This window comes from Artibeus jamaicensis, unplaced genomic scaffold, assembly GCF_021234435.1.
Source record: "Artibeus jamaicensis isolate MK-2021 breed Jamaican fruit bat unplaced genomic scaffold, CSHL_Jam_final contig_923, whole genome shotgun sequence".
Taxonomy (NCBI): domain Eukaryota; kingdom Metazoa; phylum Chordata; class Mammalia; order Chiroptera; family Phyllostomidae; genus Artibeus; species Artibeus jamaicensis.
The window spans coordinates 2,354,144-2,370,972 of record NW_026522014.1 but is presented as its reverse complement, the minus strand read 5'-3'; the positions used below and the strand labels follow the sequence as shown (position 1 = coordinate 2,370,972).

General features: G+C 40.0%; 1 protein-coding gene across 1 annotated transcript; it reads left to right on the top strand.

The window, feature by feature from the left end:
* The first annotated feature begins 396 nt into the window (after positions 1–396).
* On the top strand, positions 397–16,234 carry LOC128625823 (sterile alpha motif domain-containing protein 9-like). Its single transcript, XM_053655056.1, is given in 5 exon segments — positions 397–452; positions 7,408–7,574; positions 8,912–12,453; positions 12,456–13,337; positions 13,339–16,234. Coding segments are annotated over 4 exon segments (4,830 nt in total). The 5' UTR covers positions 397–452; positions 7,408–7,531; the 3' UTR covers positions 13,702–16,234.
* Positions 16,235–16,829: the final 595 nt, after the last annotated feature.

The window sequence follows — 16,829 nt, the reverse complement described above, 5'->3', positions numbered from 1 at the left end:
AGCAATTGTTCAAATGTATTGATAATTTTTGCAATGTCAGTTCTGTAAATATTTTATGTACTTCCAAATCTAAATACATACCATCTCAAGCAAAACAGAAAAACTCCCTGCATTCCTGCTTCCTCATTGCACTTTTGCCCTGCAGGTCTTCCACACCCTCAGGAAGAGTCAGAACACAGTTCCTCCTTCCCCATTCTGCTTCTGCCCTGCGGCTCTCTCACACCCTCAGGAGAGTTGGGAAAGTGGGAGGCAGAAAATTTCACAACTCAATGACTTAATTTTTAAATAAGGATCCTTACAACTGTATGTCTCTGAGCCATAAGAAGAGGAGTAAGAAAACCAAGATTAAAAGAAGTTGGGACGAGGTGGCCGAGTGGTTAAGGCGATGGACTGCTAAAAGAAGTTGTTTCAAGTTTTTGATATAAAAAGAGAAAGCTTTCAGGAAAATCCTGGTAAGTCGCTGAATCAAACTTGATTTTTATGCTTTTGAGACAAAACTATGTTGTTAAACTCCAGCTGTACATTTTATATAAACACATGTGTTTGGACATAAACCATTGTTTTTAAAATATCGAAATTAATTAGAAACGCAAATGGACAAAATTGTAACTGAGGCTAACTTTTTAAGTGGACTTAGGGAAAGGAGAGTGTTTTGGTTGGGTACGGAGTGGGGAAGACCTTTAGAGAAACAATGTCATTAAGTTCAGGAGTTTAAGTATAAGTGTTACTGGGGAGACCCAAGTTAGGGGGCTCCTGCACCTCAGTACTTGTCCTGCTCAAGAGAAGAAATCAGCCAAGATGTAACTGGACAGTGGAAATGAGAGTGCAAGTTTACTTATGAAACTCACTTGAGCAAGAAGTTGCAGGCAGGCACCCAGCTGGTCTGAATGCCCCAACTACCGGGATTTTAGGGGTTTTATGCTTGTAAACAGCTTCTAAGTTCCCCTTCTCCTGCGCTCTCCCAATGTTGGAATGAATATATAGTTTCAAAGACTTTCTTTCCCAGACAGTGGAAATGACACATACAGAATTTCAAGGGTTCCCCTCCTCCTGCATTATCATGGTTTATATGATTTTCAAAACACCTGGCAGTGTTATCTGACCAGACTCAGGACAGCTGAGTCAGTGAGTAAGCCATGTCTCCCTCCACTCTGCCTTAGTTTGCTATCTATCTGGCCTTAGAGAAGACTGTGAAGAAACCAAGGGTCATGTACAGTTATGAAAACTTTTGTCTGCTCTAGCTTAAGATGTTATTAAAATTTTACATCTCATCAAAGATATCCTGCAGAGGCTATTTTCCTACATAAAGCATTTATTTCAAATTTATGTCAATACAACAATCTGGTTAAAAACTTAAATGAAAACAACTTCAGGAAATGAAACTTAACTTGTTTATGTATAGTTTACTGCTCATTAGAGAAACTTAACTTGTTTATGTATAGTTTACTGCTCATTAGAGAAGTCTGCGTATAGTCCTCTAGGACAAGAGCCAGGATTCTGAATGTGTCTTCCCGAACTACCAGCTGCAAAAGTCCTGGTCCTTTGGAGCAGAACAACCCCACAGGGCAGGGCTGTCTGGAGTGCCACTGAGGACCCTCCCCCAGAGGACAGTGGGTGGGTACCAGCACTTGTCCCTAAGAACTGTGTTAATTTACACATTTAATATCTAAATATCAAAATATCTAAAGAGAAAAACAAAATAAACACTCCAGAATGGCATCATGCCAATCCTTCACCAGTAATTAATGTGACTATTCCCAATTAGATTTATGTTCACAATTATTTCAAAACAGGAGGCTGACGGCCCCTAGGAAGCCAAGTGTTAGCTCAAGTCATTTTCAATTGTGCACAACAGTAATGGTGATTTTGATTTTTAATCAGCACCAACAATATACATGCAGATTTTCTTACTGTTGATAAAGTACAAACTATTTCAAAAGCATTATTGAATATAATACATTCAAATCATTGTTCACAACTGTTACCATGTGCAAGGAAGGGAGTTGACAAACCTTTCACACTATCAGTCCAAAGGTATTACTGAAGAGTTTATCAGATCTGATCAGAGTGTGTCTGCTGAAAGGGGCAAGCCCCTCTCCAGGGTCAGCCTCCCTGTGCAGAGGCAGCAGATGAAAACAGCAGAGGTGCCGAGGCTCTGACACCAAGGACCTGCAGTAGAGAGGGACCTCCTCTGGGGAAAACACATCAAGAGTAATGGCCTTGTTTAGAGACAGAGCAGAGACTGAAACGGGATATTATGAAACTGGGGTACTGAAGAGGACTTCAAAAAAAACATTTATAACATTCATTTCCTTCTGATTGTCTTTTTATTATTTGTTACCAGAAGATTGAATGTAGAGTTAGTTCTGGCCAAACAGGTAGCCCAGTGAAGATTGTTCTGGATTTTTGTCTGGATTTCAGCCAAATGAAATAACTGCCCTAGTCCTTTGGCCCACAGGCACTGATAATTCAAGGGTTATAAAAAAAACTCATTATTTTTAACTTCTCTTAAAAATGTTATTCATCAGATAAATTTTTGTTATGAAGCTCCTCTGTTCTGGGCACTGTAAAATAGTGAACAAAATGCACAAAACTCTTGTTCTTGTGAAGCACACAAAATAATGGATGGGAAAGAGACTAAATAAGACAAATAGGTAAAAACATAAGGAACACTGGCTTGTAATAAGATATAAGTAGATTTTTTTAAGCAGGAAGAGAAATGAGAAATACTGGAAGACGAGATAGTTTTCTGTAGGGAGGCCAAGCAGTGCCTCTGTGACAAGTGACATTTGATAAGAGACCTAAGCCCAGTGCAGTCCTGAACCACGTGGAATCCAGGGACATTCCAGGGAAAGGAAACAAGTGCAGTGCCAGAGCAGCAGCAGGTACTGCCTGCAAGGAGCAACAAAGAAATCAGGGGGCTGGGCCTGATTGAGAGAGAGAAAGAAAAGTAAGATGGGGTAACAGGGTGCCAGGTCCTGGAAGGCCTTGGGTTCACAATGAGCTTGGCTTTCACCCTGAGTCAAGTGGAAAGCCACTTAGAGGGACTGAACGGAGTACTGTATGTTATCTACATTCAAATAGCTCACTCTGGCTGCTGTGTTTAGAAGTCACAAGAGGGAATAAAAACAGCAAGAGGGAAACTAGTGAGGGTGCTACTCCTGCAATCCAGGAAGAGGAGACGGAGGGTTGGACCAGGTGGGGGAGGTGGGCATGGTGAACTGTGGTCAGATGCGGGTCATGTTTTGAAGATACAACTTACAGGATGTGCTCCACACTGAACATGGAATGCAGAAGGAAAAGAAAAGGGAAAGGGGAGGAAAAGGAAAGGGAAAGGGGAGGAAAAGGAAAAGGGAAAGGGAAGGAAAGGGAAGAAAAGAGAGACAGGGAGGAAGAGAGGGAGGGAAGAAAGAGAGAGAAAGAGAAAGAGTGAGTTGGTTACATATTTATGATTGTTTATTTATTTTATTAAAATATTTCAATATAGAAGAGATGTGCTAGGTGAAAGATGTTCCTTTTACTATTCTTTCAAATCTTCTGCATGTTTGAAAATTTTCATAGCAAACGTTAAGGGGAAAAATGTCCCATAATCAGTTCCTAAGCAACAGGCCAATCAAGTGCATTTTAATTTGCTATGACATAATTTTGTTCATATAACACATTCTCAACAAATACATCCTCAGCCAAAACTAGGAGAAAACTGGGCATGTTCTGTCTACGTCCTTCCTTCCTTGGAGGTGTTTCCTGGAACACGACTGTTGCAAATGCTTGAGGAAATGGAACTCATCCAACACAGCCAAGCACAGCTATGCCACACTCTCTCCCACTACATAATGAAGATGATATCAAAAGTTTACATTTTGTTAAAGATTAAGCCCTCCAAAGTTTAATTATTTTATTTAAGGCTTTCTCCTTCATAACTAGCTGATACAGAGACTATGTGAAGAAGAAATACATAATTTTAATGTGCACTTTATAAAATGAAACCCACTTGCTTTGTAGTTTCAGTTCTGAGTAACATCAGAGCAGGGAGCAGGCCTGCTGGTCTCCAGCCAGGATTGCAGGGACCCTTTCCTGGAGGTAAGGATGCCTGCGAGCAGCTAGGCCTGTCCTCCTAGAGAGAGGGCTAGGCACCTTTGCTTGTGCTGCTGCTCTGACTTCCTGATTGCCCCCAGAAAGAAAATTCAAGTCCTTTTACACAAATCCTGAAATTTAGTACTCATAAGGAGAACTCTCGGGTTTAAAATGTTCCCAGAGCAGACTAGAGGAGGTAAGGTGGAAGTCTTCTCCCCAGCTCTACCCAGAGCAACACCTTTACCCACCTGAAGAAGCAGAACAAGAAATAACAATAACCAAGACCATTCTGGTCCTGGTCCAAATCCCCTATAGCATGAATTGGAAAATACATTGACTAGAAAAAGGAAAAAAAAGTTAATGACTTTTTTTTCCTAATCACCTCTGCCCCCACTTTATTTGCATACAGTAGGTGGCTACTGACAAACAAGAAGATCCCTCTTGTTCAAAAATATGCAAACACTTCAGGATTTAAATTCAATCAAACGATGCTCTTAAAGGACTTTGTAAGCCTCAGGACAGTGAACATAAATGTATCATGATTATACTTATGTTTAAACAGGATCTTGTTGGCTGCTGTGTTGAAAATACATCTGAATGGGAAGAGGTGTGAGGACATGATGGGGGTGAGGAAAAGTGAGAAAGTAATAGCATCAATGTGTTAAAGGTCTTGGTGACAAAGACAGGTTAGAATTTGAACACTAATAGTACTAAGTGTAAGAGGAGGGCACGGCAGTTAAATGTTTGAATCTGAGGTGATGGAAGGATTGTAAACTACTGATGATTCTATTAGTTCCCTAGGGCTTCTGTAACAAAGTAAGTACCACACTGAGTAGCTTAAACAATGAAAATACATTGTTCCACAGTTCTGGAGGCTGGATGTCTTAAACATCAGGGAATTGGTCAGTTGCTTCTGAGGGCTGTGAGGAAAAATGTCTTCCATGCCTCTCCCCCAGCTTCTGGTGGCTTGTTAGCAACCTCTGTCATTCCTTGGCTTATAGAGGCACCACCACAAACTCTGGCTCCATGTTCACATGGTGTTATCCTTATGTATGTGCCTCTGGGTCCAGATTTTCCTTCTTCATAATGATACCAGTCACATTGAATCAGGGCCAACTGCAATGGCGCCAGGTTACCTAGTAACATCTGCACTACCCCTGTCTCCAAACGAGCTCTCATTCTGAGGTACTGAGGCTATGACGTTAACACATGAATCTCACGGGGTGGAAGGTTCATACAAATCAATTAGTAATGGTCATGGTAAGGTCAATAGTGTGCCATGAACGTGGAGATGGGTGGAAGTCAAGATCGTTAGATGAGAAGCAGACAAGAAGGTGAAAGTCCAAAGTACTGAAATGATCATCCACATGTCTACTGAGCCACCACGAATTATGACAGGAATAGTGTCTGAGGGCATGAGTGCCTCCTCCCTTCAGCTGTCTACAGAACAGAGGCCAAAATGTTGCACTGGCTGAAAAGTTCATTTTGGGTTATTTTCTGTAACATGGCTCTAGTAGTGCTCAGTTGTCTTTAACTTCACTCAAACAACTTTGTAAGAATGTTGTGACAGTATGCATTTAAAAAAAATCAAAATTGGTAAATTTTGTGTAGCTATTTTCATATTGAAGATGGAAGGAAATAAGCAACATTTTGACATAGTATGTTTTACTATTTCAAGAAAGGTAAAAAAGCATCTGAAACATACAAAAAAGATTTGTGCAGTGTATATGGAGAAGGTGCTATGACTGAATGAACCTATCAAAAGTGGTTTGCGAAATATTGTGCTGGAGATATCTCTCTGGATGATGCTTTAGGTAGATCAGTTGAAGTTGACAGTGATCAAATTGAGACATTAATTGAGAACCATGAAGGTTCTACCATGCAGGAGATAGCTGACATACTCAAAAAGAAAAAGATCAAAAGTATGAACATTAAAATGAAAGTAAACTGATAACCATCAACAATTGAATTTAATAAACAAATTAAGCAAACAAGAAAAATAGAAACAGAATCATGTATACGGAGATCATTTGGAAAGTTCTCAGTTGGGGGGGAGAAAAAATGGGGAGAAAGTTTCAGGGATTAAAAAGAACAAATTGGTAGGTACAAAACAGACAGGAATATGTCAAGAACAGTACAGGAAATAGACTAGCCAAATAACTTATATGCATGACTCATGGACAGGAACTTTGGGGAGGAGCGTGGTATTGCTAGAGAGAATGGGGGTAGTGGGTGGAGTGCGGAAAAGGGAAAAAAATTGGGACTATCCAATAGCACAATCAATAAAACATATTTTAAAAATTTCTAAACCGATAAAGTCATTGATGAAAATGAAAAACATGTCTTCTATTTTATGAAAAAAGCTAAACATACTTTTTAACAAACCCAGTATACTAAAATTTATAAAAAGCGAGTATTCAGCAAATTCTTAAAGAAGTAATATTTCAACACCAAAGTTTAAAATAACATGGTAGTCATATTTTTATTCTGCTTTTTCTCCTAGTAACCTCAAAAATCTCTCACTAGAAATACGTTTAATAATAACTGCTTATACTATTGGCTCTATATAGTGCTTATAAACATGTGAGGCAAAGCCCCTCCCTTCAGTCTCACCTGAGGTGAGAGTTATGGCCACTGCAGGAGAGACAGGAGGATCAGGGAGGAGCCTCCCAGGATCCCTTGGTCAAGGAGACATCTACTGTCTGCGATGTCCTCTGCCCAGAACTCTCTCCAGCAGGACCAGTACCTGGCTCTGGGAGAAGCAGCTGCTGCCTGTGGTTGGAGCACCACCTCACCAATACTCCTCATACCTACCAGGCAGACCTTTGGTAGTCTACCAGATCCAATTCCATATGCCACAATTATGTCCCTCGACCTGCCTCACACCCTATACTTGCAGTCCTCCTTTAACTTCATCTGCCCAATGTCCCCACTGTGCTCCAAGTGATACTCCCCTCCTACTCACAGGTCCCAGTTCCCTGGCCTTTACTATATCTTACACAAAGTACTTATCACAACTTGTCATTGTGATGAAGTCTTTTGAGTGAGTGTGTGTGTATGTGTGCTTTTTCCTTCATTAGATTTTAAGTACTCTGAAGGAACTTCACATTTCTTCTGGTCACTACTGTTTCTCTTGAGTATGAAGCCTAACAGGTGCTCAATAAATACTTGTTGAATGAATAAACAAGTAACACAATTCAGGGTGAAATAATACTTATTTCTAGTGACAATATATGCACTGATATTTGTGGACCTCTAATATCTCTTCCATCTACACTGTATATAAACAGGACTGATCACCTGAGATATGTTTATAATGTTCATTTTTTCCAGGTGCTTAAAATTGTCAAAGCTACCTGGCTCAGCACTAGGTGTGCCCTACAGACTGAAGTCAGAATAACGTGATTCAACGCACTAAGGCACCAAGACAAGTTTCTTCAAGGCAAGTAGAGCTCCTATGCCCTGTGGATGTGCACCTATAAAAGGGGTAGAGGATTTGGGTAGGCTTATGATATTCACACCAGAAATGATGAGCATGAGTTTCTTCTCTGGCAAGTCATAGGGCTGCAGGCTGAGGCCTCAGTTTAGCTCACTGTTCACGTTTGACCTCCAGGAGACTTCACCAGGAATCAGTCCCAAACACAGATGGGTCAAATTTTCAATTGGCTAGGTTTTATTACCTGTTATAAACTACAGGTTTTTAAAACCTAGTCCCTTAAATCATTCACTTAAAAAACCCCAAAGTTTTTTAAAAGTTTGTATTTCCTCCCTTTACATAATATTTTGTTTTGCCTGAACCTTAATGCTTTTAGTCTATCTTTATAATACTTTTCCTCCCTTGTTTTCCCTTATGTAAACAACATTATTGATTCATTTTTTAAATTCGGATTTGGGGTTGGAAGGTCAGGGTTGGAGGTTGAAAATGTCATTTCTTTTCTTTTTTTTTTTTTTTATTTTATTTTTTTTTATTTTTTAATTTTATTTAGTTATTTTTCAAGTACAGTTTTTTGTCTGTTTTTCCCATCCCAGCCTCCCCTGCCCCTTGCTCCCCACCTCCCTCCCATTTCCTCCCCCCACCCTTAGTTCTCGTCCCTGTGTCCTTCCCTATTTGTTCCTCCAAATCCCTCCCCCCTTTTTCCCCTTAACTTCCCTTCCTTCTCCCCTCTGGTCACTATCCCCTTGTTCTCTATTTCAGTGTCTTTGTTTTTTGGGGTTTTTTTTTCTGCTTACTTGTTTGTTTTGTTGTTTAGCTTCCTGTTAAAGGTGAGATCATATGGTATTTGTCTTTCAGCACCTGGCCTATTTCACTCAGCATAATGCTTTCCAGTTCCATCCATGTTGTTGCAAAAGGTAGTAGCTCCTTCTTTCTCTCTGCAGCATAGAATTCCATTGTGTATATGTACCACAATTTTTGGATCCATTCATTTACTGATGGGCACCTAGGTTGCTTCCAACTCTTGGCTATTGTAAATTGTGCTGCTATGAACATTGTGGTGCATAGGTTCTTTGATATTGATGTTTTAGGATTCTTAGGATATACTCCTAGCAGTGGAATTGCTGGGTCAAAAGGAAAAATAAGGATACAGGGATGTGTCACCCTAGTACACAATTACAAAAGCTGATGCTTATATTGTAATCCCATTATAACCATCCAGAAAACAAGGGCACTAATTGGAATATAAAACAATTAACATAAGTACCAAGCAGTATAAGAATTAATCTTGAACAGTATTTGTATATGTTGTTTATGTGAATTTTTACATGTATAACTGATTCCATGACTTCAATGATAAAGTACCACACTAAAATACTTCCTGTCTTACTTTATCCAAGGAAGGAGGCTGCATCTCTCATATGGGTGAACAAGTAAATCTACCTGAAATGACCAAAGACTGGAACAAAGAGCACGTGAAACAATGGGTAACCAAAGACCTTGAGATTGAGGAAAAATATGGACAGATTCTGTTCCATGAAGAAGTGACAGGATTAGTCCTGCAAGAATTAACTGAAAAGGATCTTAGAGACATGGGGCTACCATGGGGCCCAGCACTTCTGATAAAGAGAGCATATGACAAATTGAGTAGTGGTCTCCCTGAAAATCACAACCACAATTCTGGACAAGTAGATCACAGAAAACCCTGCAAAAAAGAGCACCAGAAAAAGATACAACAGCCACAAAAAGAACAGGAAAAATCAGTGTCATCCAATAGGGATCCTAATCTCAGCAAGACCAGAGATACCAAAGAACAAGAATCAGTTCTTATGACAGAAAATGTATTAAATGAAGTAGCAATCACTGAAGACAAACAAAATAAGAAGCTAAAACCTGAGCAGTTGACTTGTATGCCACATCCTTTTGATCAGCCCCAGAGCAGCCATCAGTACATAGAACATTACCTTCTACCACCTGAAACAGGACCAGGCAACCTCATAGACCCCATTCACGAGTACAAAGCCCTCACAAACACAGACACAGCCACAGAAAAGGACATTAAGATGAAATTTAGCAATGAAGTCTTCCGATTTGCATCAGCTTGTATGAATTCACGTGCCAATGGCACCATCCATTTTGGGGTCAAGGACAAACCCCATGGAGAAATAGTTGGTGTGAAAGTCACCAGTAAAGCTGCCTTCATTGACCACTTCAATCAAATGATCAAAAAATATTTTGAAGACAGTGAGATCAATGAAGCCAAGAAGTGCATTCGGGAGCCAAGGTTTGTGGAAGTCCTCCTGCAGGACAATACACCATCTGACAGATTTGTCATTGAGGTAGATATTATTCCAAAACACTCTGTATGTAAAGAAAAGTATTTCTACATTATGATGCAAACCCTTCAAAATGAAACATGGAAACAAAGCGAAGAACTTTCACTCTTTGTGAGAGAAGGGGCTAGCTCAAAGGACATCTGGGCCAATATCAAGCAACGGGATGTGGAATTTAAAGCACTTTTTGAAAAGGTAAAGTCACTAGCAGTATCTAGAAAAGAAGCTGAAGAGAAGTATGAGGCCCGGGCAAATAAGAAAGAGAGTGAAGGACAAAAGCTGGTTAAACTTCTCATAGGAAACGAAGAGTCACTGGATAATTCATACTACAATTGGTATATTCTTGTAACAAATAAATGCCATCCAAACCAAACAGAGAACTTAGATTTCCTAAAGGAAATTAAATGGTTTGCTGTGTTGGACTTTGATCCTGAATCTGAGAGCAAGGGGGTGGCCAAAGCTTACCAAAAAAGCCGGGTTGCAAATCTTCACTTTCCAAGTCAATATGAGGAAAAGACAGCTGCCATAGGGGAGACAATATCTCGTCTGAATCTTTATGATCAGCCCAGCTGGATCTTCTGCAATGGCAGATCAGACTTGAAAGAGGAAAAGTATAAGCCTCTAGAACCACATTTATGGCAGAGAGAAAGGGCTTCTGGAGTCAGGCAACTGATTTCATTTCTCACAGATAAAAATCTCATGACAAAAGGGAAATTTCTGGTGGTGTTTCTATTGCTCTCTCCAGTGCAAAGCCCAGGAGACCCACTCATTGAAACCTTCTCTGCTTTCTACCAAGATCTCAAAGGAATGGAAAGTATATTGTGCATCTGTGTAAACTCACAGATTTATCAAAGATGGAAAGATCTACTACAAGCCAGGTTGACAACTGCAGATGAATTAGAAGACCACAGTGTTTCCACTTTAAATTTAGAATTGATAAACAGTACTATCCTTACACTGAAACCAGTCACTCAGTCATCAAGACGGTTCCTGCCATCCTGTGGATCTTCTTCCGCTATCTTAGACAAAAAAGAAGAGGATATCTTGACCGCACTGGAAATTCTCTGTGAAAATGAGTGTAAAGACACAGATATTGAGAAAAACAAACCTAAGTTCCAAGAATTTAAGAAAACAAAAGAAGAGCACTTTTATCGAGGTGGCAAAGTGTCCTGGTGGAATTTCTATTTTTCTTCTGAAAACTATTCTTCAGCCTTTGTCAAAAGAGACAATTACAAAAACCTTAAAGATCTGATACAGTGTTGGGCAGAGTCTCCTAAACCATTATTTGTAAAAATTATCAATCTCTACCATCATCCAGGCTGTGGGGGTACTACACTGGCCATGAATGTCCTCTGGGACTTAAAGAAATACTACAGGTGTGCTGTGTTAAAAAACAAAGGAACCGATTTTGCAGAAACTGCAGAACAAGTGTTCAAGTTGCTTACCTACAAGGCTACCAGCCATCAGGATTATATTCCTGTACTTCTCCTGGTGGATGATCTTGAAGAACAGGAAAATGTCTATATTCTACAGGATAGGATCCATTCCATTTTAGTAGCAAATGGTTTGAGATATGAAAAAACACTGGTAATCGTCTTAAACTGCATGAGATCCCAGAATCCTGATCAAAGTGCAAAATTAGCAGACAGTATTGCACTAAAACACCAGCTTTCAGCCAAGGAACAAAGAGCTTTTGAGGCCAAACTTGAGGAAATTGAAAAGCAACATAAGAACTGTGAAAACTTTTATTCCTTCATGATCATGAAAGAAAATTTTGATAAATCATATGTAGAAAATGTAGTCAAGAATATCCTAAAAGGACAGAATATTGACAGCAAGGAGGCGCAACTTATTTCTTTCCTGGCTCTACTCAACTCTTATGTTACTGATTTTACAATTTCAGTGTCACAGTGTGAAACATTTTTGGGAATCACATGTGCTCGTACTCCCTGGAAACCTGAAAGCATAGAAGACAAGATGGGAACCTATTCGACACTTCTAATCAACACAGAAGTCGCCGAATATGGCGGGTATGCAGGTGTGCGCATCATTCACCCTCTGGTTGCCAGTTGCTGTCTCAAAGAGCTGGAAAGGAGATACCACTTGGATAAATGTCAAATTGCATTGACATTATTGAGAGAGAATTTATTCTATGATTCTGGAATAGGAAAAGATAAATTCCAACACTACGTGCAAACCCTTCTGCTTACAAGACAGCGCAAAGAATGTGGAGATGAAGCGGACACTTTGTTTTCTCCATTAATTGAAGCTTTACAGAATGATGAAGTCGAAAAGGTCTTGAAACAAGGAAGTGTTCGCTTCCCACAGAATGCATTCATTTGTCAGGCCTTAGCAAGACATTTCTACATTAAAGAGAAAGACTTTGACAATGCTCTCTATTGGGCAAAAGAGGCCAAGAAGAAAGCCCCTAAAAACTCCTTTATCTCAGATACACTTGGCCAGGTGTACAAAAGTAAAATCAAATGGTGGCTGGATGAAAACAAAAACTGCAGGGATATCACCGTTAATGATCTAACACATTTCCTGGAAGCTGCTGAAAATGCAGCAAGAGCTTTCAAAAAATCCCAGGAGACAACTGACAGGAGCAAATCCCAGCAGCAAACTATGAAACAGAGACCTGGTACCCACAGAAGTCCCAAAGAAAATATGACATGTATAATACTTCTGGCTTCTTGGGTGAAGTCGAAGTTGGTCTTTACACTATTCAGATTCTTCAGCTCACTCCCTGTTTCCACAAAGAAGAAGAATCATCTAAAAAATCTATGGCAGCATTTTTATCAGGAAAGGGGAATATTCCTACAGATCCAAAAAATGAATATTATTTGGTTCTTAACAATTTCACATCCTACTTACAAAACTTGCAGTCAGATATGAAGAAGTGCTTTGACTTTTTTACTGATTATTTGGTTCTTTTAAAAACAAGGAATACCCTAAAAGAAACAGTTGAACTCTCATTAAGCAAGAAAATCAGCTGTCATTTCAGGAAATACGTGGAACTTTTCTGCCCTTCGGTTTTTGGTTCATTACAAAGCAAAGAGAGTCAGTTACTCCAAGAGGAGACTTGTAGGGAAAGTCTAGAAGCTTTGAGAGCAGATAAGTTTTCTGGACTTCTAGAATATCTTAACCCTAATCACAAAGATGCTGCAACCAATATGGAAAACATAGTGAAGCAGTACACTTTCCTCTTTCAGCAAAATCCACAAAAACGGCTGGCAAAGGAGAAACAAAATTTCATTTTGGCCAACATTATTCTTAATTGTTTAAAACCCCACTCCAAGTCCATTCAGCCACTTAACAAACTTAAAAAACAGCTTCGAGAAGTGTTACAATTCGTAGAACTAAGTCATCCATATCCAGACCCTTATTTCTTGGCCTGCCTGCTGTTCTGGCCAGAAAATGAAGTAGATGAAGATGCCAGGCTACTGGAAAAGTACGTTTCATCCTTAAATAGATCCTTCAATAGACAGTACCGGAGAAGTGTGCAGGTCCAAGCAGGCAAGCACACTTTTCTACCTGGGGAAGAGGAGGGGGCTCAACAGTCTTGTTCACAAGGCAGAGATAGAGCAGCACTTCACGAAAGTACAAAATCTAAATTCCCTCTGGCAGAGTGGAGATGTATGGAAAAAAGAGGAAGTCAAAGACCTCCTGCGTCGACTCACTGGTCTGGCTGAAGGCAAGAAAATCTCTATCGAATATGGAACAGAAAAAAAAATAAAAATACCAGTAACATCTGTTTATTCAGGTCCACTCAGAAGTGGAGGCCACATAGAAAGAGTGTCCTTCTACCTTGGCTTTTCCATTGAAGGCCCTCTAGCATACGATATAAAATTATATCAGTAGACATATTACCTCACTGGTAAAGATGGAGGGGTAGATAGACATGCCTCTTCGCAATTCATAATCATAAGAAGGAAGACAACTGACCTAGAAATGAAGAACACCCAGAACTGCCAGAAAATCACCCAGAAAAAACCCCAGACCTCTAGAAAAGTCTGACAAACAAGGATTTAAAGAAGCTATATTCGTCCAGTGAGTAGGAGTAGAAATGGGGAGTCAAGGTGGAGAGTTGGAGAGGCAGACAGGTGGTGGCAGCCAGTGGAATGGGCAGCCCCACATTCATGTGTGATGGATAAAAATCAGGGGGACATCTTTTGAGCCAGTGAGTCCAGCTCTAGGTCACACCATGTGGCCAAGGGCTTCAGCTCTAGGTCACACCATATGGCCCAGGGCTTCAGCTCTGGGAAAGATAAAGCTGTATAACTTCTGGTTGTAAACCCACTGTAGGGGGTTATGGTGGAGGAAGAAACTGCCATTAGATATACAAAAGCACCCACCTTGGAAACCACCAGGATATTGGGTGAAGGGGCGCCAAGTGCATACAGGAAGAGTGGGTGAAGTGACTGGAAATGAGGCGAGGTCCTCACAAGCCCCCAGAAGTGAGCCAGTAGCAGCATTGTCCCCTCTTCAATACCTCCCCCATGCATAGAACCATGGTTGCCCCATACTAGTGAATGCTCAAGGCTCCTCCCCATATAACTTAACATGTACACTGAAAACAAAATCAAACTGGAAGTACCTAACACACAGACACAAAAAAGCTGCCAAAATCAGGAGACAAAGAAATATGGACCAAATGAAGGAACAAAACACAACCCCAGAAAAAAAAAACTAAGTGATCAGACGCAGAGATCAAAACACTGGTGGTGAGAATGCTCAAAGATCTCACTGAATACAGCAAAAGCATAAGGGAAGACATGAAGGCTCTACTAAGAGAAATAAAGAAAAATCCATAGGAAACCAACAGTGAAGAAAAGGAAGCCAGGATTCAAATGAATGATATGGAACATAAGGAAGAAATAAACATTCGACCAGAACAAAAAATGAAGAAACAAGAATTCAAAAAAACAAAAAAAAGAGAGAGAGAGAATAAAGTTTAAGACAACTCTGGGACATCTCCAAAAGGGCCAACATCTGAATTAGAGATGCCAGAAGGAGAAGAGGAAGAGCAAGAAATGAAAAACACTTTTGAAAAACTAATGAAAGAAAACTTTTCTAATTTGACAAAGAAAATAGACATACAAGTCCAGGAAGCACAGGGACTCCCAAAGAGGACCACACCAAGACACATCATAATTAAAATGCCAAAGGTTAAAGATAAAGAGAAAATTTTAAAAGCAGCAAGAGAAAGGCAGAGAATTACCTACAAAGGAGTTCCCATAAGACTGTCAACTGATTCTGAAAACAAACTTAGCAGGCAAAAAGGACTGACAAGAATTATTCAAAGTTATGAAAATCAAGGACCTAAAGTAATCTTTAACCAAGATTACTCTATCCAGCAAACCTATCATTTAGAATTGAAGGGTAGATAAAGTGCTTCCCAGGTAAGATAAAGCTAAAGAGTTCATCATCGTCACGCCCTTATTATATGAAATGTTAAAGGGACTTATTTAGGAAAAAGAAGAAGATCAAATCTATGAACATTAAAGTGACAACAAATTCAACCCATCAATGGCTGAATCTAAAAAACACACAAAAACTAAGCAAACAACTACACAGGAATAGATATGGAGATCATTTGGAGATTTATCTGGGAAAGTAAAGGAGGAGATGGGGGGGGAAGATAGAGATTCAGAAGCATAATTGGTAGGTACAGAATAGACAGAGATGTTAGGAAGAGTATAGGCAATGGAGAAGCTAAAGAACTTAACATTTACAGCCCATGGACATAAATTCCCTCCCAAGCAGAGGGAATCACTGGAGGGAAGGGGGAACTGGGTGAAGGGAGACAGTGGGGGAAAACTGGGATACCTGTAATAGCATAATCAATGAAATACACATTAAAAAGATATAAGCTTAAATATGCTATTTCATATTTGTTTCTGAACTTAGTTCCTCTATTCCCATGACACTGTGATGACAGGGATACCTCTGTCACACACTTTGGCTTTATCTCCCCAAATGAATTATAAGCCTTGGTAAGGCATGAAAAATGTCTACACAACAGAGCTTGGCACACAGTGGAGTCAACTTTCAATATTTTAAAGATGTGCTTTCAGAATAACATTTAATTAAGAGGTTTTAATTCATGTCCACTGGTCACAGCATTACTGGTTATAGATCAATAAAGTCTGTTTTAATTCTATCACTACTATGAACTTTCTGAATTATGAACTATTTACTCACTGTGAAAGCAGAGATGTGAAATGAACATGGGAGAGAGAGCCCCCCTCGTTAGCTTACTGAACTCTGGCTCAGAGATCCACTCTGAGGGCCACTTCCCTCCCCTTGGTGTCAGCAAGTGTGTATTATGTGGAAGGTGACTATTTACCTCCATGTAGCCCTCCACACACACACACACACACACACACACACACACACACACACACACACACACACACCCATTCCTTGTATCCTTTGCCCTTCTCTCAGTTCCTCACTTTGTGCTGGAGGCAGAGAGAAGACAACCAAGTAGTCACAAGCTTGAGCTCTATCATCCTCTTCTCCCATTTACAAATAAAACCATTTCTTTGTCCATTCTTGCCACCTGTCAACACAGTTTTACCTCCACCTGTTCTTTGGGTCCCATCTCTGGCTTTTTTCATTTGCTACCCAATTTACTCTCTTTACTTCTCAACCTGTGCTTTGTGAATGCTGTTCTCTCTCTCTCAAATATTCCCTTGTTTTAATCCATTTTCAGTATACACTTGTTCTGATTTCTCCATCACAACTCAGTTCTAGTAACCAACCACCAGGAAGTCTTCCCTGACCAATGTAAACCCTGCCCAATTAGATGACTTTCTCATGATATTGTGTGCTCTGAACTTGCCAGCACCAGGAAGGCCATCCCAGAAGCTTGTTCTTAGACTTTCCCGGGGCGGAAGGGCCTCAAACAGTTTTCTAGGGCTTGGATTTTAGCAGGCATCTATTGCCTATGAAGTGAAATACACGCTAACATAAATTGAATACTA